At 42.8% G+C, this 27,559-nt stretch overlaps 1 protein-coding gene and 1 long non-coding RNA gene across 4 annotated transcripts; one reads left to right on the forward strand and one right to left on the reverse strand.

Moving 5' to 3' along the window:
• On the forward strand, window positions 1-24,665 carry si:ch73-105b23.6 (fibrillin-2). 3 transcript variants are annotated; one of them, XM_058060322.1, is made up of 24 exons: window positions 1-51; window positions 148-2,229; window positions 4,390-4,512; window positions 4,640-6,634; window positions 8,117-8,250; window positions 9,439-9,606; window positions 9,713-9,892; window positions 11,010-11,598; window positions 11,776-11,925; window positions 13,336-13,553; window positions 14,662-14,737; window positions 14,822-15,112; window positions 15,837-16,073; window positions 16,166-16,318; window positions 17,729-17,907; window positions 18,893-19,085; window positions 19,152-19,271; window positions 19,350-19,469; window positions 22,143-22,163; window positions 22,301-22,362; window positions 22,448-22,640; window positions 23,361-23,489; window positions 23,657-23,789; window positions 24,393-24,665. In XM_058060322.1, the coding sequence occupies exons 1-24, from the start codon at window positions 30-32 to the stop codon at window positions 24,532-24,534; spliced, it is 7,710 nt and encodes a 2,569-aa protein (XP_057916305.1). In that variant the 5' UTR covers window positions 1-29; the 3' UTR covers window positions 24,535-24,665. The 3 variants fall into 3 exon arrangements, with proteins under 3 accessions (XP_057916305.1, XP_057916315.1, XP_057916324.1); XM_058060332.1 differs by having other exon boundaries at window positions 23,660-23,789; XM_058060341.1 differs by lacking the exon at window positions 4,640-6,634 and having other exon boundaries at window positions 24,393-24,664.
• Window positions 23,599-26,880, reverse strand: LOC131108946 (uncharacterized). The gene is made up of 2 exons (XR_009120604.1): window positions 24,815-26,880; window positions 23,599-23,782 (listed from the first exon to the last, which is right to left on the reverse strand). It is a non-coding gene; the product is annotated as an uncharacterized LOC131108946 (long non-coding RNA).
• Window positions 26,881-27,559: the final 679 nt, after the last annotated feature.

Here is a 27,559-nt window from a genome sequence, read left to right on the forward strand (position 1 = left end):
CACTCCTGTGGCTGATAAGTCTCTTGGCAATGCTAAAATACTCATGTGCAGGTGAACCAACTCATCATCATTGACCTCACACCAAACACACACACACACACACACACACACAGACAAAAGAATTCAAATTCAATTTGTTCTTTTCAGTTGCCGACCTACGAGACTGTGAGGAGGCAGGCAGCAAGTGCCATCAACAGGCCGAGTGCCTGAAGGTCAAAAGCAATTTCACCTGCGTGTGTCGCATAGGCTACCAGGGCGATGGACTACTCTGCAGAGACATTGACGAATGTCTCAGCGGCCTCCACAGTTGTCATCCAAACGCCCACTGCAACAACACCCTGGGCAGCTACACTTGCGTCTGTCACAACGGATATCTCGGCGACGGCACCGATTGCCAGGATATCGACGAGTGTCAAAAAGAAAACGGGGGCTGTCACGCCAATGCCCTGTGTACTAATTTTGAAGGCGGACGACAGTGCCGATGTAAAGTTGGCTTCGATGGAAACGGCTTCCAGTGCAAAGATATAAATGAATGTGCGAACCAGAGGATCTGCCACTGGAATGCGACCTGCACCAACAACCCTGGTTCTTATGTGTGCACCTGTAATGCCGGCTACAAGGGCAATGGAAACTACCTGTGCCTCGATATCGACGAATGCTCAGAGACTCCATATGTGTGTTCATCCTCGCTCGGCCACAAAGGCTGTAAAAATCTGCCCGGGACTTATCGCTGCACGTGCAGCAAGGGCTTCGAAAGCGACGGTCAGAGCTGTGTGGACGTTGACGAATGTGCAAGCAACATCTGCAGTCTGTATGCAGACTGTTCGAACACCGTCGGCTCGTACCGCTGTACCTGCGACGGTGGTTTTGTCGGAAATGGCCTCACATGTGTCGACATCAATGAATGCAACGAAAACAATGCATGCGATCCCAATGCCGTTTGTATTAACAGGCTGGGAAGTTACGAGTGCTCCTGTCTGGAGGGGTTTGAAGGAGACGGCAGGCTGTGCAACGATATTAACGAGTGCACAACACCCGACATCTGCCCGACTACCACTACCTGTGTCAATACCGGCGGCTCCTATTTTTGTGACTGTGGTAGTGGATTCATTTTTAATAACTCCTTATGCCAAGATCTGGACGAATGTGCTTCGGATCGTTGCAGCCCCGACTCCGTGTGCACCAATTCGCCCGGCTCCTTCACATGTCAGTGTGCAGGAGGCTTTAGGGGAGATGGCTTCACGTGTGTGGATGTGGATGAGTGCTCACTCGGAACTCGGTGTCACTCTAACGCCCTTTGCATTAACCTGCCCGGCAATTACAACTGCACATGTGTGCTGGGTTACTCCGGAGACGGGGTGATCCAGTGCAGTGATGTGAACGAGTGTCTGGTGGAAAATGGAGGATGTCGGAATAAGGCTACATGTGTGAACAACCAAGGTTCTTTCACTTGCTTATGCCAGACAGGGTTTGTCTTAGTTAACCACACTTTTTGCCAGGACGTGAACGAGTGTGTGACACTGGAGAGTCCGTGCGGTATCAATGAAGAATGCACAAATATTGATGGTTCGTACGAGTGCCCTTGCCAGATCGGTTATTATCGCCCCGCGGCCAACATGGACTGTGTCGATATCGACGAGTGTAAAGATAAACCTTGCCATGTAAACGCGACGTGCCTCAACACAATTGGCTCCCACACCTGCACCTGTAAGCGAGGTTTTGCGGCAAACGGCACCCAGTGTCAGGACATCGATGAGTGTTCAGTGGCGGACACGTGCCACCCACGGGCACTGTGCACCAACTTCATCGGAGACTTCTTCTGCTCCTGCCGACAGGGTTTCGAAGGTGACGGATTCTCCTGTCAGGATGTGGACGAGTGCATCATCTTGGATACTATTTGTCCCGATTTCTCAAAGTGTGTCAACTTCCCCGGTGCGCATCTCTGCTCATGTTTGAATGGCTCAGTGGCCCTAAATGACACTTGTGTGCTACCCAGTCCACTATGTGACCCCGCATGCCACGTTCACGGCCTGTGCCACCATTCACCTGCTGGATACCAATGTGTGTGTGACCTGGGCTACATCGGCGATGGGCTGACATGCTCTGATATCGATGAATGCCAGAGGGAAAACATTTGTCCTGACAACGACACGGAATGTGTCAATATCCCAGGATCATATTCCTGTGTTTGCAAACAAGGCTACGTTCTCAGTGAAAGCCAGTGTGTCGGTAAGACAATATGTTTTCTCAAATAACTTTCATATATGTACATTACATTAATAACAGGCTTTTATTACATTACATTTTATTTGAATTATCTCACAACAGACATAATAATCCCTAACTGTTGCGGCCATAATCCACATCGAGCTAAAACCCAAATAACACACGTCATTTCCTGTCCGCTCAACACCCCGCCTCTTGCTCGAAGACAGCTGGGATAGGCTCCAGCACCCCCTCGTGACCCTCATGAGGATAAGTGGTAGAAAATGAATGAATGAATGAATATTTGAAAAAGGTGGGCTTCACAATAAGCGAGTGGTTAGCACGCAGGCCTCACAGCTAGAAGACCCGAGTTCAATTCCATCCTCGACCATCCCTGTGTGGAGTTTGCATGTTCTCCCCGTGCATGCTTGGGTTTTCTCCGGTTTCCTCCCACATTCCAAAAACATGCAACTCCAAATTGTCCATAGGTGTGAATGTGAGTGTGAATGGTTGTTTGTCTATATGTGCCCTGTGATTGGCTGGCCACCAGTCCAGGGTGTCCAGCACCCCCACGACCCTCGTGAGGATAAGCGGTACAAAATGAATGAATGAATATACTTTGATTTGAAATTCTCTTGTCATGATTGGTTCTGGAACCAATTAACTCTGATGAGTGAGCGATGGTCATGGTTGAGTTCATTTTTGGGACAGGATGGAAACAAGATACAAAACAAAAACTCAACAAAACAGTTTCAATTCATTTAAAAATAACCCATATAAATCTGATAACTGCTACCATGATAATTTGTCAATAAATACAACTCTCATCTAAGAAATACAATTCATTCATTCATTTTCTACCGCTTTTTCCTCACGAGGGTCCCAGCTGTCTTCCAGCGAGAGGCGGGGTACACCCTGGACTGGTGGCCAGCCAATCACAGGGCACATATAGACAAACAACCATTCACACTCACATTCATACCTATGGACAATTTGGAGTCGCTAATTAACCTAGCATGTTTTTGGAATGTGGGAGGAAACCGGAGTACCCGGGGAAAACCCACGCATGCACGGGGAGAACATGCAAACTCCACACAGAGATGGCCAACTCTGCGCGCTAACCACTCGACCGCCGTGCAACCGTGCGGCTTATAATCTTAGTGATACAATTTGAAAAAAATGAAATATTGTACTTCCAGGACAGCCCAAATTGATGCAGCTTGTCTTCCGAGGGGGGGTTGAAACATGCAAACTCACAGATACAGAGAAGGTCGAGGGTGGAATTGAACCCTGGTCACAAACCTTTGCTGTGAGGTCTGCGAGCTAACCACTCGACCGCCGTGCAGTCCCTGAGAAATAAATGAAACAATGAAATGATTTAATATACTGTATACAGCAGAGGTAGGGAACCTATGGCTCGGGAGCCAGGTAGGGCTCTTTTGATGACTGTATTTGGCTCTCAAGCATTTTTTACCACAATAAAAAAAATATTTTTGCTAACATTTTAAAGTAAACCATCACAGAAATGACTGTTAAAAATAATATTCAAAATTAACAACTTTCTTATGCATTTTAATCCGTCCATCTATTTTCTACTGCAATATGGCCGACCATATCCATCTTTCTTGATGATATTTTCCAGGTCAAACACCAAAACTCGATTATTACTGGGTAATGTGGTAGTCTACCTCGGTCATTGAGATGTAACATCAACATGTAAATGTAGACTTTCCTCCTTTAGTCAAATAGTCACCTAGCTAAAGCTGCAGAACCAAGCCTTCTGGCAAAGATGGCCAAAAGAATGAAATATACTGAGTATGGTGCAAAACTATGCAGCAGCAGAAGTTGTATTAATGGCAGCAAGTATTTGATTTATTATTAGACACTGCGCTGCTCACGAAAGTGTGCTGGCCACACCCCATTGGCGTGGGGTAGTGTGCCTGGTCTACATAATTGGAGCCCATTATATCTAAAACTGTTGGTCTTACATAAAAATGCACACATTTTATTGCATTCAATGTTTAAAAAAATGTATATGGCTCTCACAGATACACATTTTAAAATATCTGGTCTTCATGGCTCTCTTAGCCAAAAAGGTTCCCGACCCCTGGTATACAGTGTACACGTGAAGAACGATTCCTGAGCATTTATATTTCTTTCTTCTTTCTTTTTCTATCTCTCCAGATGTAAATGAGTGTGAAACAGGACGACAGGAGTGCAGTGACTTTGCCCGGTGTGTCAACACAGTGGGCGGCCACCTCTGCTTCTGCCTCAGCGGCTTCACGGGTGATGGGAAAAACTGCTCTGGTAAGTGTCGGCTGCCCAACGGGCAATTTGGTTAATTTGACTCCATTTAGACGCATCACTTGAGAGATTTCATCATCGCCATTTGGGGACGCTTCCCTGACAATGTACTATTTTGGATGAATTATAGACTTCGATGAATGCCAAGTCCAAAATGGAGGATGCCATAACGTTTCCAGCTGCACTAACACTGCTGGATCTTTCATCTGTGCCTGTCCATTTGGAATGGAAGGCGACGGCTTAGAGTGCCAGGATGTAAACGAATGCGAGCTGAATTCCACCCTGATGCATAACTGCAGCGGCCTGGCTTTGTGCCTCAACACATACGGATCGTACATCTGCCAGTGCCAGGATGGATACCAGGGCGATGGCTTTGTTTGTGAAGATATCGATGAATGTCTGGAGGACACAACTTGTAGGACAAACATGACATGCAGCAACACCGTGGGTTCCTACACCTGCCTGTGTATGGTTGGCCGGGTCTACGACAGGGGGTTATGCGTCAGTGAAGACATGTGCATGAACACCACTTCCGTCTGCCACCCCCTGACCGAGTGCCACCCACACCAGGGTTCCTTCTACTGTCACTGCAAAGATGGCTATGAAGGCAACGGCTCTGAATGTTCAGATGTGGATGAATGTGACCAAACCCGAGATCAAATCTGCCCAAATTTCTCCTCCTGCTTCAACACCGCTGGCTCCTACATTTGTAAATGTTGGGACGGGTTTCTCGAGAATGGGACTAACTGTCAAGACGTGGACGAATGCGCAACGGGGAATTTCACCTGCCCTGACAACAGCACCTGTACCAATGTTGATGGGGGCTACATGTGCACGTGTGATTCGGGGTTCTCGCTCAATGGCTCTGTATGTTTGGACACCGATGAATGCTCTCTTGACTTCATGATGTGTCCTAATTCATCCAGCTGCATCAACTCGGTGGGGTCTTTTTTTTGTGAGTGTTGGGAAGGGTACCGACGGAACCAACGTGACTGCGACGATATCGACGAGTGCCTGAACAACTCTTCTTGCCCCGACTATAGCACATGCATCAACACGAACGGTAGCTTCCGGTGTATATGCGATGGTGGATTTTTCCATGTTGGGGAAGCCTGCATGGACATCAATGAATGCAATCATACTAATCATTGCACAAATGGGTCATGCGTCAATACAATGGGATCATATTACTGTGACTGCATCGCTGGATTCTGGAGCAACGGAACAAGGTGTGTGGATGTCGATGAATGCTGGGACTCGGACTCGGGCTCTTTCAACTCAACGGTGTGTCAGCCCCAATCTACATGTGTCAACACCCCTGGATCATATCGTTGCCCTTGTAACGAGGGCTTTGTTCGCAATGGTACCGAGTGTCTGGACGTAGATGAGTGTCGTGACCCAAATGGGAACACGTGCACCGAACACTCGTTCTGTAATAACACAGCAGGATCCTTCATCTGTGAGTGTTATCCCGGATACAGGTCCTTCCCGTTGGGTTGTGAAGATATTGACGAATGCAGAGACAACGCCACCTGTCGCTTTGATCAGGTGTGCACCAATCTCCCTGGAACATACAAGTGCACATGTCCTGTGGGGTTCCATGAGGAGAAGAGCACGTGTATTGACACCAACGAATGTGTGGATTCACCGTGCCATTCCTTGGCACGATGCTGGAACACCGTTGGATCCTTTTCCTGCCACTGCCCTCTGGGCTTTGCAGGAAATGGCTTCTGGTGCGAGGATGTGGATGAGTGCGTCGCGCTGACTAATCCGTGCCATCCTGTGGCTCGCTGTCACAACTCCCCGGGGTCATACGTATGTGTATGCATGAACGGCTTTCTGAGTATCGGATCCCTGTGCGCAGACCTCGACGAGTGCCAACAGGCCAATGGACAGTGTCACTCTGCCGCCACCTGCTCCAATCACGTAGGAGATTTTAAATGCGCCTGCAGTCGGGGCTGGATTGCAACCAAAGACAACGGTCACGGAAAAGGAGGATGCGTGGACTTGGATGAATGTGTGTCCCCTCTGATATGTCCAGGGCGAACGTCTTGTGCTAATCTACCGGGGTCTTACACCTGTTCCTGTCCAGAAAGTCAAACAATGTGCGACATGACTCAGAAGGGTTAGATCCACAATTATTATTATTATGACTTTATGTAACTATTATGCACTCATGTTTGCGTCTTAATTGATGTTTTTAGTCATCGTCATATGACTTACAATATAGTATCTCTTGAGTATTCATCTATTCGGCCATTTTCTATTCTGTTTATCGTGGTTAAGGAGGGCTGCTGCACATCCCAGCTGATGTCGCACGACCTAAACGTTTGACCGTGGAGACCGCCATTCACATTTGCATTCATGGCTATGGGCCATTAAGAATATTTTATTGATATACTGTATATTACCACACTGTCAGTGTTAGGGTTAGGGTTAGGCGCTCTTGTAAAGCATTCATTTCATTCCTCAGTCACTGAAAGTCCAGAAAACATGCATGTTAAGTTCATTAAATTAATTAAAAAAAAAAAACGCCCATAGGTATGAATGCGAGTGTGACTAGAGGTTTTAGAGCAGGGGTGTCAAACTCAATTTACTTGGGGGCCGCTGGAGCTCAGGTCTGGGTGAGACTGGGCCGCATAAGGTTTTCAAAAAAAAAACAAAAAAAAACGCATTTATTAAAAACAAACCAAAAAAATTGGTTCCAATTTTCGACAAGAAAAGCTGTGATAAAACATTCCACTGTTCTCAAATATCTTACTTTTTATTTTTCTACACAAAATAAGATGAAAAATAAATAAACAAATCAAGAATAAAGAAAATCAATCAATCAGTAATAAATAAATATAATAATAATAAAACAGCAAATAATAAAAACTTAAGAAACCACATATAGTTGGTGGGTAGACAAATGATTTTTTTCATATTAAAATGAACAAAGCATTATTAGAGCCCTGTAGACATGACAAAACACGACTATAGTCACGTTTATACTCTTTTTATTTACAACATATTGCGCAACTGCAGGGTCTTGAGACACATGCTAACTCGCAAACTAGAGAGCTAGCGACCTAAACGGTAGCCTTCAAGTTGTTTCCTTTAAACTTAAATTGCCAAAATCTTACCACTTCCACACGGATAGGGAGGATAACTATTAACAGTTATTTAACCTTTAACATGAACATGAATCAAACGTAATAATTTTTTCTGGGTACATGATACCATACAGCATCCATATCAAACTTGCGCGGGCCGCACTAACATTAAACTTTCATATCAAGGCGGGGGCCTCAAACTGGTGGGTCGCGTGTTTGAGACCCCTGTTTTAGAGCTCTCCCCGAGTCATGTGTGATAAGCACCCCCCCCCCCCCCAACCCTTGAACGGGATAAGCAGTAGAAAATGAATGAATGTAAAAACATTGCAGTTATTCACAAATCACATTTTAAATTACAGTGCAAATATGATTATGATTTTTTTCTACATCATTACATTTATTTTCTACTCCCTTTCCTAAAACTGCCGATGTTTGATGTCATGCGATCTGAGCTGTGAACGTGCAATAACAACTGTTTTGATATTTGATAACTCTTTCCACTGTACCAATAGAGAGCAACTTGTACCCTTTTGGAGCAGAAGTTGGTGATGAAAGAATAAACATGGACATGGAAGATGGAACTTCTCCGTACATCAAACCACCAATGGGTTTTCCGTTCATGGGAAAATTATATGACAGAATTTATGTAAGTTTTCTGAATGGACATACCTGCATAATGTACAGGTTCTTCATCTACAGTCCCAAATTCAAATGTATCGGATCAGTGAGGCCAAAAGATGAACATGAGAAAGGAGAGCAAAATTTCAGCTTTTATTTCCAGGTATTTCCATCAGGATGTGATACACAACTTAGAAGATGGCATTAGTATTGGAACAGGAAGACAAATTAAATGAAAGTGAATATTTTTGTTGCTAATCCTTTGTTTTCAATAATTGCATCATGGCTGTGACCTACTGACATCACCGTTCTTCTTTGTGTTGCTTTTCAAGGCTTTATTATTATTTATTATTTTGGCTGTTCTTTGTTTTTGGGGGGTTACTCCCTTCAGTGTCCTCTTCAGCTGGTAAAATGTCTGGACATTGACTTGGCCAGTCTAACATCTTCCACCCCGATGAAATCCTTTGCTGTGTTTTTGGGTCATTATCAAGCTGCATTATGAAGGATCTCCCAATCGCTTTGGATGCATCTTTCTTTAAATTCGCAGACAAAATGTTTCTGGAGATTTCTGAGTTCATGTTGCTGGGTTCATCATGGGTTACATCATCCATGAGGATTAATGAGCCCATCTCAGTAGAAGCCACGCAAGCCCAGACTATGTTGAATGTCACCAGCAGATCCTTTCTTTCTCCAAACTTTAGCCTTTTCCATCACTTTGGTGAAGGTTCATCTTTGTCTCATCAGTCTATAAAACTTTTCGAGGCTTGTCTCTGTACTTTTTGCTTTTTGGTGTAGCTTCTGTGAACAGTAGATGCTGATACCTTCACTCTGAAGGTTCTTGCAGTTGTTATAGGGTCTTTCTTTAGAGCGCTCACGATGTTCCGGTGTTCAACTGCTGGTGTTTTCCTTGGTCTACCCATTGGACGTCTGTTAGTTGGTACGCTTTCTTTTTCAGGACATTCCAAAATGGTTGCACTGACTGTGGCCAATGTTTGTGCAATGGCTCTGGTTGATCTTCCATCTTCTCTTAGCTTGTAAACGTTTCCAGTTTACAGCAAAAACAACAGAATTGGCCTCACTGTTCCAATACTTTTGGAGGGGACTGTATTGTGTTGCTAAGCTAACAATTATATTAATGACATTTCAACTCTACATTTTGAACTCATTTTAATAAGTTTTTTGTTATGATCTGTGTATGTCTTTCCTGTCGTTTTAGTTCTCGGATAACGGCCTTGTCCAGTTTCAGTCTGTTGCTGTGAACGAGCAGTACCTATTTCCAGCGCCCCAATCCACTGGTTTTCCCAACGACATGAATGCATCTCTGTTGGCGGTCTTCTGGGATGATGTTGACCTCACCCGAGGCGATGGACAGTTGTTCTATCAGGTTTGATGTCATTAAAGGTTGAAGGTGGAGGAACGATCCATTACGAACATCTACTGCATTCTGACTATCCGCGATCAGACTATGAATTATTCATTCTGTTTTCAAGGAATACCATAAGTTGGATATGTCAGACGTCTACTCCCACATCGTGTTCAACCGTACAACAGATGATGTGTCAAAATTTGAGCGTCAGAGAGGCAAGCCTGCCTTCAATCCTTCCTGGATTCTCAAGATCACCTGGGATCTTGTAATGGCTGTGTCCTACCAGAAGATCAATCAGTCAGAAGTAAGAAAAATAATACTCCATTAAAATGACTACAGTACATACATTCATTTAATGATGGCGGAATAATCTTACCAAAAATGATATGTATCCAGTACCATACCTTTATTGATGCCAGCCAATCACAGGGCACATATAGACAAACAACCATTCACACTCACATTCATACCTATGGACAATTTGGAGATGGAAATTAACCTAGCATGTTTTTGGAATGTGGGAGGAAACCGGAGTACCCGGAGAAAACCCATACACGGACGGGGAGAACATGCAAACGCGAATATTCAAACCCAGGTCTTCTCAATCTACTGATTGTGTGGCCAACATGTGAATCACTTATCCAATATGCGCTGGTTATTAATGATTATATTACAGTAAATATTATTTCATTACAATACAGTAACTATTAGTTAGAAGTCCCGCACTTTTTGAATGTTTAATGCGAGCGCCGATTTGTCCTACTTTGTTTGACAGTCCTTGAACGCACCATCTATTGTTGTCCCATGCACAAATGGAAGTGTTTTGGATGTGCTTTTAATTTGATGTTGTTCCTGCCATAGTTTTACACAATACATAATAAGTAGGGTCAACCAGATATAGTATACAGATATTTTAGTGAGGTGTTGGAAATCTTTCCCTAAGCTAATTTGATGCTACATTGCTAATGCTAGCACAACACTGGACTTCAGCCACAGTCATCACATCGACAGCCCGTTAATAGCAGCTGTAACTCCAATTTAGCTGGCAGTTCAATGCTCAATACTGTATTTATATATATATATATTTTATTATTATATATATTAGATTAGATTAGATTCAACTTTGTTATTGCTCATGTCACTGGTACAGGGCAACAAAATGCAATTAGCATCCAACCAGAACTGCAATTTTACAAGTACCTTAGTAGTAAGTAAATGTAGAAAAATGGACAGATCTATGTACAATATATATATATATATACATATATATATATAATATAGTAGGCGCCACTTGAGACAAAAGCACTAAAACTTGTTATTTTGTTATCTTGCCCACAAGCTCTACTCTATTGGACAATGTTGATGTACATAGAACAGTCATACATTCATTTACGAATTAACATATTGTGTATTATTTTTAGACGAACACTTTCCAATGCATTCTCACCACGGATGGAGTGCGCTCCTTCGCCCTCCTACAATATGGGAAGATGAATTGGGGTCCCGGACAAAGAGAACATCTTGAAGCCCTCATCGGCTACACAGATGGAAAACACGTCCACATAGAGACTACTGTGCCCCCAGAAAACCTTTTTGGCCCAGGGGGGAGATACAGACCACAGCAAGTGAAAGGGCCTTTGGGAAACTTGGGCCAATTTGTGTATGATTTAACTGGAATTGATGAGGCTTATGCTGAACCAGGATTGATGTGCCAGGCATGGGCGATGAAGGAGCCCGATCCTGCAGAATGGACAGACGGATTGCCGTCATGTCCTTGTGCCCGAACTCAGGCTCTGGAAGACTTGTCCTTCCTGCAAGATACTGCAGACTACGGAGCCAAGTTGAAGACTTTGAGGGGTCAGAGATGGGGTAGCGCAAAAGGCCATGTTTTCAAGTCAGTTTTGTCCAATAAGGAATCAGGAAAGCGATGTGTATATGATCCGGAGGGACCTCTGCTGGCGGGTTACAACGAGCGCTACTTCACAAGTGGAAGTAGCCACAAGCATATTGGTAATACTATTATATGTATTTACACTTACATTGCAGTGATGGAAACTTTGTACTACGGTTATTGATTCATGCATAGAAATTCAACAAACTGTATGGAATAAGTTTGGACGCCCCTGCTGTATATGACACCAGTGTTGACTCTTCATTTTCATGTTGTTTCAACTCACCTCTCCTCAGATGAAGATCTCCTGCCATTCCAGTGGTGTTGCATCGAGTCTCCTCTTTGCCACCTTTATCTCAGCAAGCGGCCTCTGGATCGTTGCAATGGCTGCAGCTGGGTCGGTCTCGATGGATGCAAAGCTGCCAAAAGCGCAACGCAGGGAGTCGGTAAGGGATTTTCTTTCATGTGAACATAGTTTTACAATAAATTAGTACAATATGTATATTTTATATCTGTTTTTTTTTGGGTCATTGGGTGTCTTTGGCTGCAAAAAAGCCTGAGCTGCTGCATAAGGTAGAGTGGTTTAAACTCGATATATACCGTATTTTCCGGACTATAAGTCGCACTTTTTTCATAGGTTGACTGTTCCTGCGACTTATAAATAAAAATAAAAACTGTTTGTTACATAAAAACTGGACACCTTTTCTGTTCATGTTTCTTTTTTGTATAACTAATAACTATTCTTATACTGCCCTTGCGGTGCGTTTCTTTACGCAAAGCTTGACAGCTAGCTTGACAGCTAGCTTAACAGTCGAAAGTGCTCCAATAAACGAACAAGGTTTGTATTTTCTCTGCCTTTACTGGGTTAATTCTTCTAAAACTGTAAAACTGTACAGAAACAAACACGGCACCAAATTATACATTACATACAGCGATGTGATACAAAGAATAATCAACAATAAGAGTAAAGCTAGCATAATAGCTACGATCTACAAGTTAGCCACAACTAGCATCACACTTAGTAAACTTATACAACGAAACGACAGTCGTACAATTGCGTTTCTAATGCCATTTAAATGACGTTATATGTTAATCACAGACATATAGGCTCCAGGGCAGAAGTAGTGGATCGTATTCCGTAACGACAAGTTACAGCCTTTGTGGCAGAGGGATCGAGTTGAACAGCAGAAGACAAAACTGCAGTGGATTATTGCGTCCACTAGGTGTCGCCAAACCAACAGCCAAACAATACAACATATTAAGGGCAGCATAATTGTGTTAGCATATCTTACTCCTATTCAGCATGTTCGCTCTTATTTTATTGTTAGAACTTGCCTTCCAAGATGCTGTAATGTCTGTTTTGGTCAAGTAGTTTGGAAAATAAATTACCCGCAAAAAATACGACTTATACTCCAGTACAACTAATGTATTTTTTTTCTACCTAATTATGCATTTTTGGCATTGTGCGACTTATACTCCGGAGCAACTTGTAGTCCAGAAAATACGGTATATGACATATATATATATATGTCGACCGGTCTGGTCCTCGATAGGGTAGGTGGTTATGTTGTGTGCTTAATGTCCTCCCCACTTGTTGAATTGAACGGTTGTAGGACTGCACATCTTTGGTTTCAGGACGTGCTCTGACTGAGTTGTGCCTGTGCACCCAAACGCATCTCAGAGTACACAACCTGTTGACCTCCGTCATGTAGTCACCTGATTGCATCTGTGGTTCCTGGTTCCTAGTATCACTTACTGAAACTGACCCCCATAGAAATTGATGGATGGATTGATGGATTGAAATCTTTGTAATGAAATTGCTTAACTGTAAAATCTATTGTATGTTTCCGATGCAGCAATGGTGTATGGCAGCCTCCACTACATCACCTTCGACGGGACAGAGTACTCCTTTAAGGCCTTGGGAGAGTTTGTGATTGTGCGACTGTCTTCCAGCACCGGATCTAATATCTTCACCTTGCAAGGACAGACTGAAAGGCTATACACACACGCAAAAGGGAGCATTGACTTCCCCGCGGTGGTACGCATGGCTGCCTTCTACCAGGGCATTGGCAAGGTCAGTTTAGTCAATTAGCGTGTATGGAAGAAAAAGTGTCTATAGCGGTTTATTCATGACTTCACTTTCGGAGGTTCTTACGCAGACGATATCATGGTTTTTTTTTACATACATGTAAATGCATGTAAATGTTTTTTTTGTCATCCCGGCTCAACAACAGCATGAAGTCATTGACTATACACAAACAACAGTTAGCTCAGTTCATATTGTTTGTTCATTCTTTCATTCTATAAATGAAAGATGTTGTGCGGTGCATTTCTTTACAGTTCCCAATCCGGTACACCCACAGGTCTGTGGTAAAATTGGGGGGGGGTTAGGTCCCTTTTTGATGCATTGTGACATTGAAGGCCAAGTTAACGTGTTTGTGTTGCTATGTTCTGTCGTATACAAAACCCTATCATATATAAACTCATTCATTCATTTTCTACCGCTTAGAAGGGTCACGAGGATGCTGGAGCCTATTCCAATGTACACCCTGGACTGGTGGCCAGCCAATCACAGGGCACATATAGACAAACAACCATTCACACTCACATTCATACCTATGGACAATTTGGAGTCGCCAATTAACCTAGCATGTTTTTGGAATGTGGGAGGACAAAACGGGGAGAACATGCAAACTCCACACAGAACACAGAGATGGCCAAGGGTGGAATTGAACTCGGGTCTCCTAGCTATGTGGTCTGAGCGCTAACCACTCGTCCGCCGTGCAGCCTGCATTGAAAATTAATTAATTAATTCATTTTCTACCGCTTATCCTCACGAGGGTTGCAAGGGGTGCTGGAGCCTATCCCAGCTGTCTTCGGGCGAGAGGCGGGGTACACCCTGGACTGGTGGCCAGCCAATCACAGGGCACATATAGACAAACAACCATTCACACTCACATTCATACCTATGGACAATTTGGAGTCGCCCATTAACCTAGCATGTTTTTGGAACGTGGGAGGACAAAACCCACACGCACGGGGAGAACATGCACACTCCACACAGAGATGGCCAAGGGTGGACTCGAACTCGGGTCTCCTAGCTGTGTGGTCTGCGTGCTAACCACTCGAACACCGTGCAAATATCACCCCATATGTAAACTATGTTTGGCTAATTCTTCCAGATTGAATGGAGATGTGCGGACGAAGGCGAAGGACTGCGAGTGTTTGTTGACAACGTTGAAGTATTCGTCACTGTCGGTATGAACAACACACATCGGCCTTGAAGGCTGATCGGTTTGTACGGAACAGATAACCAGTTTCTTCTGATGAATATGTTTTCAGGTGTGGCGCACCTAGGAGAGAGAGACTTTGCTGTGCGCTGTGTCTCAGTGGATCGCTGTGCCGCAGTGTACGCCGGAGGTCTGCATGTGCTGGTGTGGCGCGTGGAAGGCCACAGACAGTTGGCAGCCATGGTGGAAGTTCCCCAGACCTTTTACAACCGGACAGTGGGTCTCATGGGCCTCTGGAGTTCCAACCGTGCAGATGACTTCCTTATGTCTGACGGCAGGCTCCTGTCCTCGCCTGATTTCAACCCCCCCTCGGAAGACAAGCTGCATCAATTTGGGCTGTCCTGTAAGTACAATATTTCATTTTTATTAAATTGTATCACTATGACTATAAGCCGGGCTGCACGGTGGTCGAGTGGTTAGCGCGCAGACCTCACAGCTAGGAGACCCGAGTTCAAGCCCACCTTCGGCCATCTCTGCCAAGCTTATGAAATCCTACCCCTCCATCTGATACTTTTACAATCAGTAACTGTTACATTTGTTCACTTCCTGCTTTCTGAATATGGTTTAAGGTTTTTTTTTTTGTTTTTTTTCTTTAAATTTTTTAATTTTTTTGTCCCGTACCGAAGTACTGGTACTTTTACAATCAGTAACTGTTACATTTGTTCACCTCCTGCTTTCTGAATATGGTTTAAGGTTTTTTTTTTGTTTTTTTTCTTTAAATTTTTTCAACTTTTTGTCCCGTAGCGAAGTACTGGTACTTTTACAGTCAGTAACTGTTACATTTGTTCACTTTCCTGCTTTCCATAATACAGTTTAAGGTTGTTGTTTTTTTTTTTAATAATGTACCTCGTACCAAAGTACGAGGTGATATGACCATACAATGACATAATGGGTACCATAGTAACTGTCAATCTCGTGATATATATATATATATATACATATAAGCCATTGTTCTTTATAATAATTCAAAATACAAGCTATACAACATGGGCATTGTAAAAACTGCTTGTAAACATTGGCACATGACTACCAAAACAATATTATATTTGACCTATTTATGTCTCTAGGGACAGTCCCACAGCCAGAGAGCCTGCTGTTCTCTTCCCCTCCACTTCTTCCACTTGATCCAATCTCCACCAAAGAGTTGCTGGAAGGCTTCAGTCCCGTTGTGGTGGAGGAGCTACGAAGAACCTGTCAAGGCAGCGTGCAGTGTGTACACGACACCCTCGCATCGGGCAGCACAGACCTGGGCCTTCAAAGCTTAATTGCTGAGAAACAGTACCAAAACACGGCTCTTATTTATGGTCATTTCAATACTGTTTTGGGAAGATTTCATCACTAAGAACTGAGCTTCTGACTATATTTAAAATCTGTATTTATATGTATGCTCTGGTAGGCAACACACCTCCCATTGTGACAGAACCTACAGTGATCCATGCTGAAGTCAACTCTACAGTTAACATTCAGATCATTGCCCAGGACCCCAATGAAGATCCAATCACCTATTCACTACTCTTCCCAAGACCTCCACAGACCTCCATTGGCAGCGGTGAGGTCCACACACAGTCCTTCCCTTGCCACTTTACTCTTGAACGTTGTGGCTTCACTCTGTCACGGTTTTACAAAACTACAGTATTTACTGCATGTAAATACTGTATGTGTTTTTAGACAAAAATGTGCACTTTGGAAGCATAAAAACGGCTAAATGAAATCAAATAAACATACAAAGTATTCAGAAAATGCATTAAAGTAGTGTGGTGTCAGTAATGTTTGGTGAGAGACACAAGCACCAGACTTGATCGCTGAAACAACATTCATTTATTTTCTACCGCTTGTCCTCACAAGGGGTGCTGGAGCCTATCCCAGCTGTCTTCCGGCGAGAGACGGGGTACACCCTGGACTGGTGGCCAGCCAATCACAGGGCACATATAGACAAACAACCATTCACACTCACATTCATACCTATGGACAATTTGGAGTCTGCAATTATTATTTTTTTGGAATGTGGGAGGAAACCGGAGTACCCGGAGAAAACCCACGCATGCACGGGGAGAACATGCAAACTCCACACAGAGATGGCCGAGGGTGGGGAAAGACAAAATAAGAAGCCAAAAAGTTACCACTTCCACACAAAGTAGGAGGAGAACTCATTCATTCATTCATTTTCTACCGCTTATCCTCACGAGGGTCGCGGGATGCTGCTGGAGCCTATCCCAGCTGTCTTCGGGCGAGAGGCGGGGTACACCCTGGACTGGTGGCCAGCCAGCCAATCACAGGGCACATATAGACAAACAACCATTCACACTCACATTCATACCTATAGACAATTTGGAGTCGCTAATTAACCTAGCATGTTTTTGGAATGTGGGAGGAAACCGGAGAAAACCCACAATGCAACATCTTTTAAAAAATCCCTAACACAGGGGTCGGCAACCTTTTTCATCAAAAGAGCCATTTTGCCCCCCAAGCCACTAAAGGACTGGAGCCACAAAACATAAACAAAAACAAAACAATATCTTAGAAACTTTTGAAAGTTTCTTAATTTGACCAGATTTAACAACAGCATACAAAAAAAATTTGTTTCTGGCCACATGTGATTAAATGTCATAAATGATAATAAATAAATGTAAGCCAGAGAGACAGAGAAGACAAAAGCATCTGTCCATGTAGAATTAAAAACTCAAATGCTACTTTTTCCCCTCCATTCCTCAAGCTCATCCAATCACTAGTCAGAACTTAGCCAGGTCTCACAGAAAGTCAGATTTTTCAAATTTTAATTACAAAGCGTATTTTCCTCATTCAGGTGTTAAAAAAATACATTGCAAAGTGAGCCACAAAAAAGAGGCTGAAGAGCCACACATGCCTCTGGAGCCGTGGGTTGCTGACCCCTGCCCAAACACAAGTGGAGGGCAGCCTGCGGCCACAAAAAGTCCAATCAACGACTCTTTCTCCTGCATAGGTGATGGCTACTTGACCTGGATGCCCCTCAGCACTGATCCCGTCCAGCTGACCATTAAAGTCACAGACAGGCTTTCCAGCTCGTTGTTTACCCCCATTCTGCGTATCTGCAACTGCCTTAACGGAGGGACCTGTCTGTATGACAGCGTCACTGAAAACTATCTGCAGGGAAAGTTTCAGGTAAACTATATGCATATCTGTCACGTCAGGGTTGTGTGTAGTACTATTATTTCTTAACCATGGAGTTCTGATGAGCTAGTTTGTGTATTGAGATGGTAATGGTAATGGTTTTATTTCATTTGAACATGCATCAGATTACAATTGAATGCATCCCATAATCAGTTCCCAGTTCCACATGTCCAAAAGGAGTAGGAAGAAGCAAAGCTTATTAAATCCTACCCCTCCATCTGGTACTTTTACAATCAGTAACTGTTACATTTGTTCACTTCCTGCTTTCCTAATATAGTTGAAGTTTTTTTTGTTATTTTTAATTTGTAATTATTTTAAAATTATTATTTTTTTTGTCCCGTACCAAAGTAGAAGGTATGAGTATGAGCATCCAATGCCATAATGGTTACCATAGTAAGTGTCAATATAGTGATATATATAGCACATCATGACTGGTTCAAGACTCTTCATCCTTGTATTTAGCAAACATCAACTGCTTGTATTGTTTCTTGAATTGGCTCATCGTTGTGCATTGTTTGATTTCCTTACTCAATCCATTCCATAGTTTGATTCCACATACTGAAATGCTATGGCTAACATAACGTAGTCCTAGCATAGAAGTGTTTCAAATGTCGTTCTTCCCTGAGATCATATTTCTCCTCTCTTGTAGAGAAGTATTGGATGATATTTTTAGCTAATCGGTTATTTTTAGCCTGATGCATTATTTTAGCTGTTTGAAGATGAACTATATCAGCAAGTTGAAGTATTTGTGATTTTACAAATAAGGAGTTAGTATGTTCTCCGTAGGCGGCATTATGAATTATCCTTACTGGCCTTTTTTGCAGTACATTTAGCGAGTGAAGATTGCTTTTATAGTTATTAGCCCATATTTCCACACAATAAGTAAGATATGGTAGAACCAAATTTTGCTTTGTTCAATACTGAAATATTTCTGGCCACAGATGATGTCTATCGTGTACCTCTGGTCATTCCCCAGGTGTTGGGATGCCTCTGCTCGAAAGGATTCAGTGGGAAGTTCTGTGGGAATGTTGCAGACCCATGTACAGGCAAGCCATGTTACCGAGACGTGCAGTGCCAGTCTGAGTCACGCCCAGGACGCTTTACCTGTGGACAATGTCCGGATAATACCGTGTCCAGTGGAAAGCAGGGGTACAAGTGCTTTGAGCATGGTCAGTCCCAGAAATCAATTGCAATGTTTTGGGCTCAAACAATCAGTTTCACAATTTGCTTTTCAGATATGTGCATGCCCCCTTTCACATTCCCCTGCCACAAAGATGCCATTTGCACCAGCACAAAGCAAAACTACACCTGCACGTGTAAGCCTGGATATTTTGGCGATGGAATCAACTGCACAGGTAAAGTCTTTAGAGAGGAATCGGCTCAACTTCACTAAGAGTAATCTAACCGCGCGGTTGTCTGTGTGCATACTGAAGACATAGACGAGTGTGCTGACCTGTCAGCGTGTCCCAACGCCAAGTACGAGTGTAAGAACAAACCAGGCTCTGTTGACTGCTTCTGCAGATACGAGAACCCTCAGGAGTCCGACGGATGTGGTACGTGCGTACGTTTTTCATCATATTATCAGCATTATTTTTTGTCAATTCAATTGCAGTACAGTGGATTCCCGCACATTCGTGATTGTGTTTTTTTTCTCTCCTGAAATAAGCTGTTTTTTCAACACCTAAACCATCATTTTGCATTTTGTCAGGTGGTCCTTGAACACACCATAGTGAAAACTTAAAACTTCATTCATTCATTTTCTACCGCTTATCCTCACAAGGGTCGCGGGGGTGCTGGAGCCTATCCCAGCTGTCTTCGGGCGAGAAGCGGGGTACACCCTGGACTGGTGGCCAGCCAATCACAGGGCACATATCGACAAACAACCATTCACACTCACATTCATACCTATGGACAATTTGGAGTCGCTAATTAACCTAGCATGTTTTTGGAATGTGGGAGGAAACCGGAGTCCCCGGAGAAAACCCACGCATGCACGGGGAGAACATGCAAACTCCACACAGAGATGGCCGAGGGTGGAATTGAACCCTGGTCTCCTAGCTGTGAACTTATTAGTATTAACATTCCAGGTTCTTCTCTTTACATTTTGCTCTTTTAATGTTTTGAGTGGGGTTTTTTGTTTTTATTTACCGTATTTTCCGGACTATAAGTCGCACTTTTTTTCATAGGTTGGCTGTTCCTGCGACTTATACTCCAGAGCGACTTATAAAAAAAAAGTGTTTGTTACATAACCATGGACACCTTTTCTGTTCATGTTTATTTTTTGTGTAGCTAATAAGCATTGTGTTAGCACAGGGGTGTCAAACATACGGCCCGCGGGCCGGATCCGGCCCGTCTGGTGGTTTGGTACGGCCCGGGGAAGAAAGCTGCATTGTATAAAAAAAATATGAATTTAATTTAAAAATTGTAGTTCTTGTACTATCCGCTAGGGGGCGCATTTTCCCTGTTTAAAAGATATGTGCGCAGCAAGCGTTAATTCTGACGTGAAACGGTACAAAGAGAAAATTTCAGGGCTGTTGATGGAGTTTGAGAAAAGATTTCAGGTTTTTAGCGAACTCGAAACAGATTTTGCAGTTTTTCGCTCACCATTCACAGTCAAAGCTTCTGATTTGCCCGTTGCCATGCAACTTGAAATCATTGATTTGCAGTGTGATGTAGAACTGAAGGACAGATTTGCCTCTGTAAGCTTGGACACATTTTACAAGTACCTCCTACCAGGCTATCCCACATTGACAGCACTAGCTGCTAAAACATTGTCCATGTTTGGGACAACCTACCTTTGTGAGCAAGTTTTCTCACTAATGAACATTAATAAAACAAAGCTGCGCCCAAAGCTCACACATAAGCATTTGAAGGAGATTCTGAAATTGGCTGCTTCTCAGGACATGATGCCTCATATTGATGCACTTGTGCAGGATAAACGATGTCAAGTTTCAAGGGCAAATTCCAAGCAAGACGAATAATTGCTGTGAAAGTTATTCATTTGTTCAAATTGCTTTCCAGATGTTGAAAAACAGTGTTTTTAAGTTCCACAAGGCTGGTATAAATGTTTTTGGAACATTGTTACTAATTCTGTGATCAGTTTTATGTACAACACACTTAAATATATGTTTAACTGTGTAAAAGTGTTGTTAAAATTGCACATACTTTATTTATGTTCTTATGTTATTCTCTTGTTCATAATATATTGTTCATAATGTAAAAGGAAAATTCTGTTAATAAACATTTTGATAATTTACTCATTCTTTGCACAAATTATTAGTATTAGTGACTAATACAAAGGAAAAAAGTGGGCTTATTGTTAGTTCTATGTAATTTTGCAATGAGTTTACTGGTCCGGCCCGCTTGATCTCAAATTAAGCTGTATTCGGCCCGCAGACCAAAGGGAGTTTGACACCCCTGTGTTAGCATATCTTACACCTATTCAGCCTGTTCTCTATTCTTTCATTGTTATTGTTTATCGTAATGTCTGTTTTGGTCAAGTAGTTTGGAAAATGCGACTTATACTCCAGTGCGAATAATGTATGTTTTTTTTCTACCTAATTATGCATTTCTGGCCTTCTGCAACTTATACTCCGGAGCGACTTATAGTCCAGAAAATACGGTATTTCTGCAATGTGGTGCGTGCCAAAAAAAAAACAATCTGCAGGCTGCAAATGGCCCACAGGTGACAATTTGGATACCACTTTTATGCACCATGGCTCCGATTTCTTCTGTTCGTTGAAGAAGGTACATTATCATTCCTCGGGAGTGAATATCTATACTTTTATACATTTAGTAAATATGGGTTATTGGACGTCCAACTCGGTGTCGATGGTTCTCGAGTGGCATCACCATGTCGGAGATGAGAACCCGAGCATCTGGTAAAGCCAGGCTCTATACCTGGGGAGGCCAACCAATCAGAGATCAAGAGCCACATTTTTTTTACTGTGTTACTGCAAAGAGCCGTGGATCATAGACATGAGAATTCCAGGTTGACGACGGCGTGGAAAGATCACGATCTAACTGGGAAACCGAGTTATTTTCATTCAATGTGCATGCAAGCAAAAATACCGTAATGAACTTGTATAAAGCACGCACGCAAATAAAGTAATGAAGTAAAAATCGATATGCTCTCACGCCTTCATAAGAGCGTCATAACAACGGGCAAAGAGCCGTGGGTTCGCCACCCCGTTTCACCTTCATTTCTCATCTTTTTTTCTCTTCAGGCGACTCTGGCAATCCTCCAGGTAAGCTTTCAAAAAGGTTTTTTATATTGTTTCATTCCTTGTGGCCAATAGCCAAGGTCTTTGGCTAGTTCATAGACATGCCCATATATGGTCATAAGGTAACCCCACACAGGTTTGAGGCTGTTATGTGTCTGCAGGGGGTAATGTGTTCAACGTGTCTGTGGACTGGAGGAGGAACAGAGCAGACGGACTCGAGCAGGTATGTGGCCGTCATGATTCGGAGCGACCGACAATTCCAAATATTCATTTCAAACGAATAATAAGAATAATGTCCTTTTCTTCAGCTGGTTGACATCCTATCCAGGGGTTTCCAGAACAAATTCTACAACGCTAGTAGAAAGGATCCAGGACAGAGTTCTGGTCCACGCCTGGTTGAATATCGCATCAATATGTCCAGTGACACACCTCATTGGTACATCAGAGACTACCTGGCCAGAGTCAGCAGCCACTATGACATCAGCACGATAGAAGTTGATGGTACGTTCAAAGTTGTTCCGTTTTTTTCCAAGAGGCCATTTTTAAGCTTAGCAGTCAAAGCAAACAATTGTATTTTTTTAATAATTGCACCATGACACAATGAAATATGATATGGGGATTTGTTATGCTCATTTTGGGCCCTTTGTATTGAGATGCAGACTCCTGTAGAGCAGCTACACACAATAACCCGCACAGAAAGCTTTCTAGATCTTCAAGAATCTGCACCCATGCCAGCTGTATTTTCTTGCTTTTCCAAAACTGTCAAAACTGTCATTCTGCTGTGATTGGCCCCACTCCCAAATGCTCTCGAGGACTTCCAGACTACTGCCGAACCCCACTTTATAACTGTATCAGTACAAGATAATAAATGAAAACACCCTTTGGAGAGTTATTTGAAAAGTGCTTACACACTTCCTGTGTATGAACTCAAGACACTGCAGACGCGGCCATATAAGGGTCTAACTGTGAAGTCACAGTGAGCCGGTGTTCGAAAAAAAGTGTCTGAAACCGAGCATTTAGAGCCATCTTAAACTTCCAAATACGCAAACCTCATTATCGGATACTTTGGCATAGTACAACATGATAATACAACAATAGAAAAACATTCATAGGTCAGAAAAGTGGAAAAAGCATATGAAGCAGTCAACCATTAATCCCCGTTGTCATGTCAGTGAAGAAATGTTTACGTCTCCGACTTGCTCACCGTCTTCCCACCCACAGACTTGGATGAGTGTAAGGCCAAGGAGGCGGTGTGTGTGCACCCTGCCCTCTGCACCAACACTTACGGAGGCTACCGGTGTGTGTGCAATGGCACAACCGATGTGGATGAAGCACAGTCCTGCGTATTAAGTGAGTGCATTTTAAAAGCAATTTCAGAAGAAGAATGACGCCGAAGCTAAGAAGTTAGGAAATGCAAGTAAAAGCTGTATAGCCAAGTCAGGGGAAAAAAAAAAACATGTTTGCATTTCTTGATTGAAAACGTCTATTTGTCACATGTGATGTTATCTGAAACTTAGCAGATCGGGATACATCGAGCAGCACAGATCTGGACCTCATTCTGGGCCTGGTTCTGGGCATCGGCATCCCTTTGCTCCTCCTTCTGGCTGCGTTGGCTTGTTTCTGTTGCCGCAAGAAAACTGTTTCTGGAGAGTAAGTAACACACACTCAAAAAACTCAATAAGGAATAAGGCCTTAACTTAATCAGTAATAATAATATAAATATAAATACATAACAAATAATCATAATTTACCCTTCAGGTTTGATCATTAGCACTAGTGCAGGGATCGGCAACCCGATCAAATATTTTTTCAAAGTGGGGAAAATGTGCTCTTTTTTTAAAAGTGTTAGAAATATTCAACTTTCTTTAAGCTGCAATTGTCTGGCCGTTTTAGGGTGTACCCCACCTCTCTCCTCAAGTCAAGCTGGGATAGGCTCCAGCATAACCCCGCAACCTTAGTAAGAACAAGCAGCATAGAAAATGGATGCATGGATGGATTAGTTCTGACTGGTGATTAAATTAGTGTGCTGTGTTTATTGAGATATGACGTCTTATCCCCGCCTACCGCTTATCCTCACGAGGGTTGCGAACTGATTGACACCGGCAGTCAACATTTGCGCTTAGAAAGTGTCCCCAGAACTTTCATGAATACGATACCGCGCTAGTTCACAGTTCTTTGAAAGCATTGCGCAACTAAATGTGAAGTGGATTATGCATCGTCACATATTAATGTGAATGTTTTTTTCCCCCGCAGTCTGCCTCACCTGTTAACAAACCAGATCCAGGAACCATACAACTCTCAAGCCTTGGACTTCTCTGACCCCGCCCTGCATTACATGACCCACTGCAGCCCCCGGATCATAGACAACGTCACGCCCCGGCAACGCCAGAGATAGCACATAATGGAAGCATAAAATACACACAGAAATACAGTATATGACGAGCACGGTTGGAGTACATGTTGTATAATGACAAGATATGACTTATTTATCAAGTAAACCATGACTGACTTTTAAATGCTTTCTTTCTCAGTTATTTCCAGTGAGACTTTTTGACTTTTTATTCCTCTAAACGACAAGAAGTATGACTTTGGGTTTCCAGCAGCTTCTCTCAATTTACCGGTTGGTCTATATTCCCACCCTCTTACGGTAATGAGCTTTGGGTGGCTGGACTCACCCTAACCGAGTGAGGAGCTCGGTCATCCGGGAGGGGCACAGAGGTCATTCACACGGCGAGGAGTCAGCTGAGGTCACTCGGGCATCTTGTTCGGATTCCTCCCAGGTGAGGTGTAACTTCCTCGGATGTGCAACGATCAGACAGCAACTAGTTCTTGTGTTTTACTGATTTATTACAAAACCAACGTGAGAACTAAAAGGGGTTCAAACAGATACAAAATACAATTAATTACTGGTCACATAATACACAAATGTACAATAGAATTATGTCTACAATTTCGTTTTCTTATCATTCAACAATTTTTCTTTCTTACAATCGTGTAAATAAACCCACCACATTACATACATTTACATCTACAAACAAGCATCACATGTGCAACACATTCATAATTAACATTAGCTGGTACAGCATACTGTAAACTAAAACACTAAGAGACTGAAACGAAAATAATACAAAACACATATAATGTACTTTAATGGCTGTACACGTGCCTTAGGAGGGAATTATAAAGATGATATTTAACTTTTAGCACCTATTAGCTTTTGAGCTCTAAATTGTAGCAAACAACGGAGCTTAGTTTCTATGGGTGTAATCATTAAACGTGCACGTGCGGAAACGACGATTTTACAGAGAATTAGTTCCGCCTCATTCACTTATATGCGCCTAGGTAGGAACCAAAAACTTCAGGGGAGACTCAGTAGCTTGAGAAAAGCCATAATAAAGCCATGCACACACTTTTACTTTTTACAGACAGAAAACCTCTTGATAAAAAGTTAATACTAAACGCTTTTACATGGTATTGTGGTCACAAAAAACAGAACTACGCACAGCTGTGCTGTAATTAATTATATTGGTCAGTGGAACCCTGTTTAGCGTCATTAATTCGTTCCAGAAGGTCCGACTTGAACCGGAACGGACCGGAAGTGAATCAATTTTTCCGATAAGAAATAGTGCAAATCCAATTAATCCATTCCAGAAAAATAGTAACACAAAACACATTTTAAAATAGTTTTACAACTATAAATAACATCTTGAAATGCATGTAAATACATATAAATGATGAATGGATGGGATAAATGAACATTTAACGGTACTTTCACCTTCATTGAAGACGTGACTCTTGTCTTCAAAGACACAATATGGCCCCGAGATCAACCACCACCACCTTTTTGTTTTGTCATGAGTTGTTGTTTTTTTTTAATTCAATAGTGTTTCTCACCTTACGGATGCCAACTGGGGTTTTGCAATGATTGCAAAATTGTTTCATTGAAATTTAATGACACGTTTTGGCCTCTAAAATTTTAAGTGGAAAAGTACTGAGTTGAGTGCAATATGACTGGAATATTATTAGATTTAATATTGATGTCTACGTAAATAAATGTTTTAATGATGATTTAAAAGAAACACAAAAACTAAGTAACCAATCCCTACTACCACAAATACATATAATGTACTGTCACTGTTTGAAAAACGCTGCTTTACAGTATTCCTAGTGACCTGCAATTTGTGCGGCCAGTCACCAGATGTCGCTGTTGCGTCTTCTACGAAAGTCAGCTCAATCACGGTTGTTTATGAGCAAAGGCTGAGCCGAAATGCAGCATGCACACACACACACACACACACACACACACAAGGCAGGCGACTGGACACCTGCTCTGTCGCCTTCATGCGGAAGTGGCCACAGCCTGCTTCCTGCAGAATGAGATCATCTTGGGAAGGCGTGGACTGCACTATGCAGGCTTGTGGGTCTCCACCCCTGCGGTGAAAGACCTGGCATGTCGTTGAGCAAGGGTCAGGCACGCCATGCTCCTTGCGGTGAAACACCCAAAACTAACTCTTCTCGGGTTCTATGACACCGAGAGGAAAAACATGAGCTTGTGCCGTATTGGCAACATTATTGACGGTATTCTAGAAAGATCAACCATGTCCGGATCCGTGTGATTGACACCTTGCAAGACACAGTATTTGGAGTGCCACACTTGTGGAAGGTTCCAGTAGCACATTCATGAACAGTGACTGCAGCAGACAACCTGGAAGCAAGCCAGACTGGGAAGGAGGGTGGGGGTGGGGGGGGGGGGGGGGGGGGGGGGGGGGGCAAGAAACGACCCGAGATAGACAGAGAACTGAAGAGCAGAAATGAAAAGCAAGAGTGTAAAGATCAGCTGCTGTTTTTGACAACCAGTAAGTGGTTTTGTCCCTCTGATCCCCTCAAATAAAACAAGTCATGTGCATCTATGATCTAATGCAGGGGTCTCAAACTCGCGGCCCGCGCTAGTTTGAGGCCCCCACCTTGATAACAAAGTTTAATGTTGAAATGACAGCTTAAAAGCTGTGTGCACACCGGACACCATTAACATGATTTTGCCCCGCCCATACTGTTACCCCGCCCTGTTTTGCTTTGGATTAGCAATGAAGCTAAAGGCTTATGACGCTGGGTACAAATAAATGCAGGAAATGATTTGGAATAAAACGGAAAATACACGTCAAGGTAAAGCATCTCATCAAACATGTTGTTAAAGTTACGACGCTGCTCCCAGATGGAACTGAGTACGATGCTAACTTGCTAATTGGGTCAAATTATTAAGTTTCATTAATGTTCATGTTAAAGGTTAAATAACTGCTAATACTGTACATTTGAATCTGAAAAAAAAATTGTTTTTCCTTATTTGCTGTTTTATTATTATTTTACTTATTTATTACTGATTGATTGATTTATTGTCTTTATTCTAAATTTGTTTATTTATT

Source organism: Doryrhamphus excisus, chromosome 2, assembly GCF_030265055.1.
Source record: "Doryrhamphus excisus isolate RoL2022-K1 chromosome 2, RoL_Dexc_1.0, whole genome shotgun sequence".
Taxonomy (NCBI): Eukaryota; Metazoa; Chordata; class Actinopteri; order Syngnathiformes; family Syngnathidae; genus Doryrhamphus; species Doryrhamphus excisus.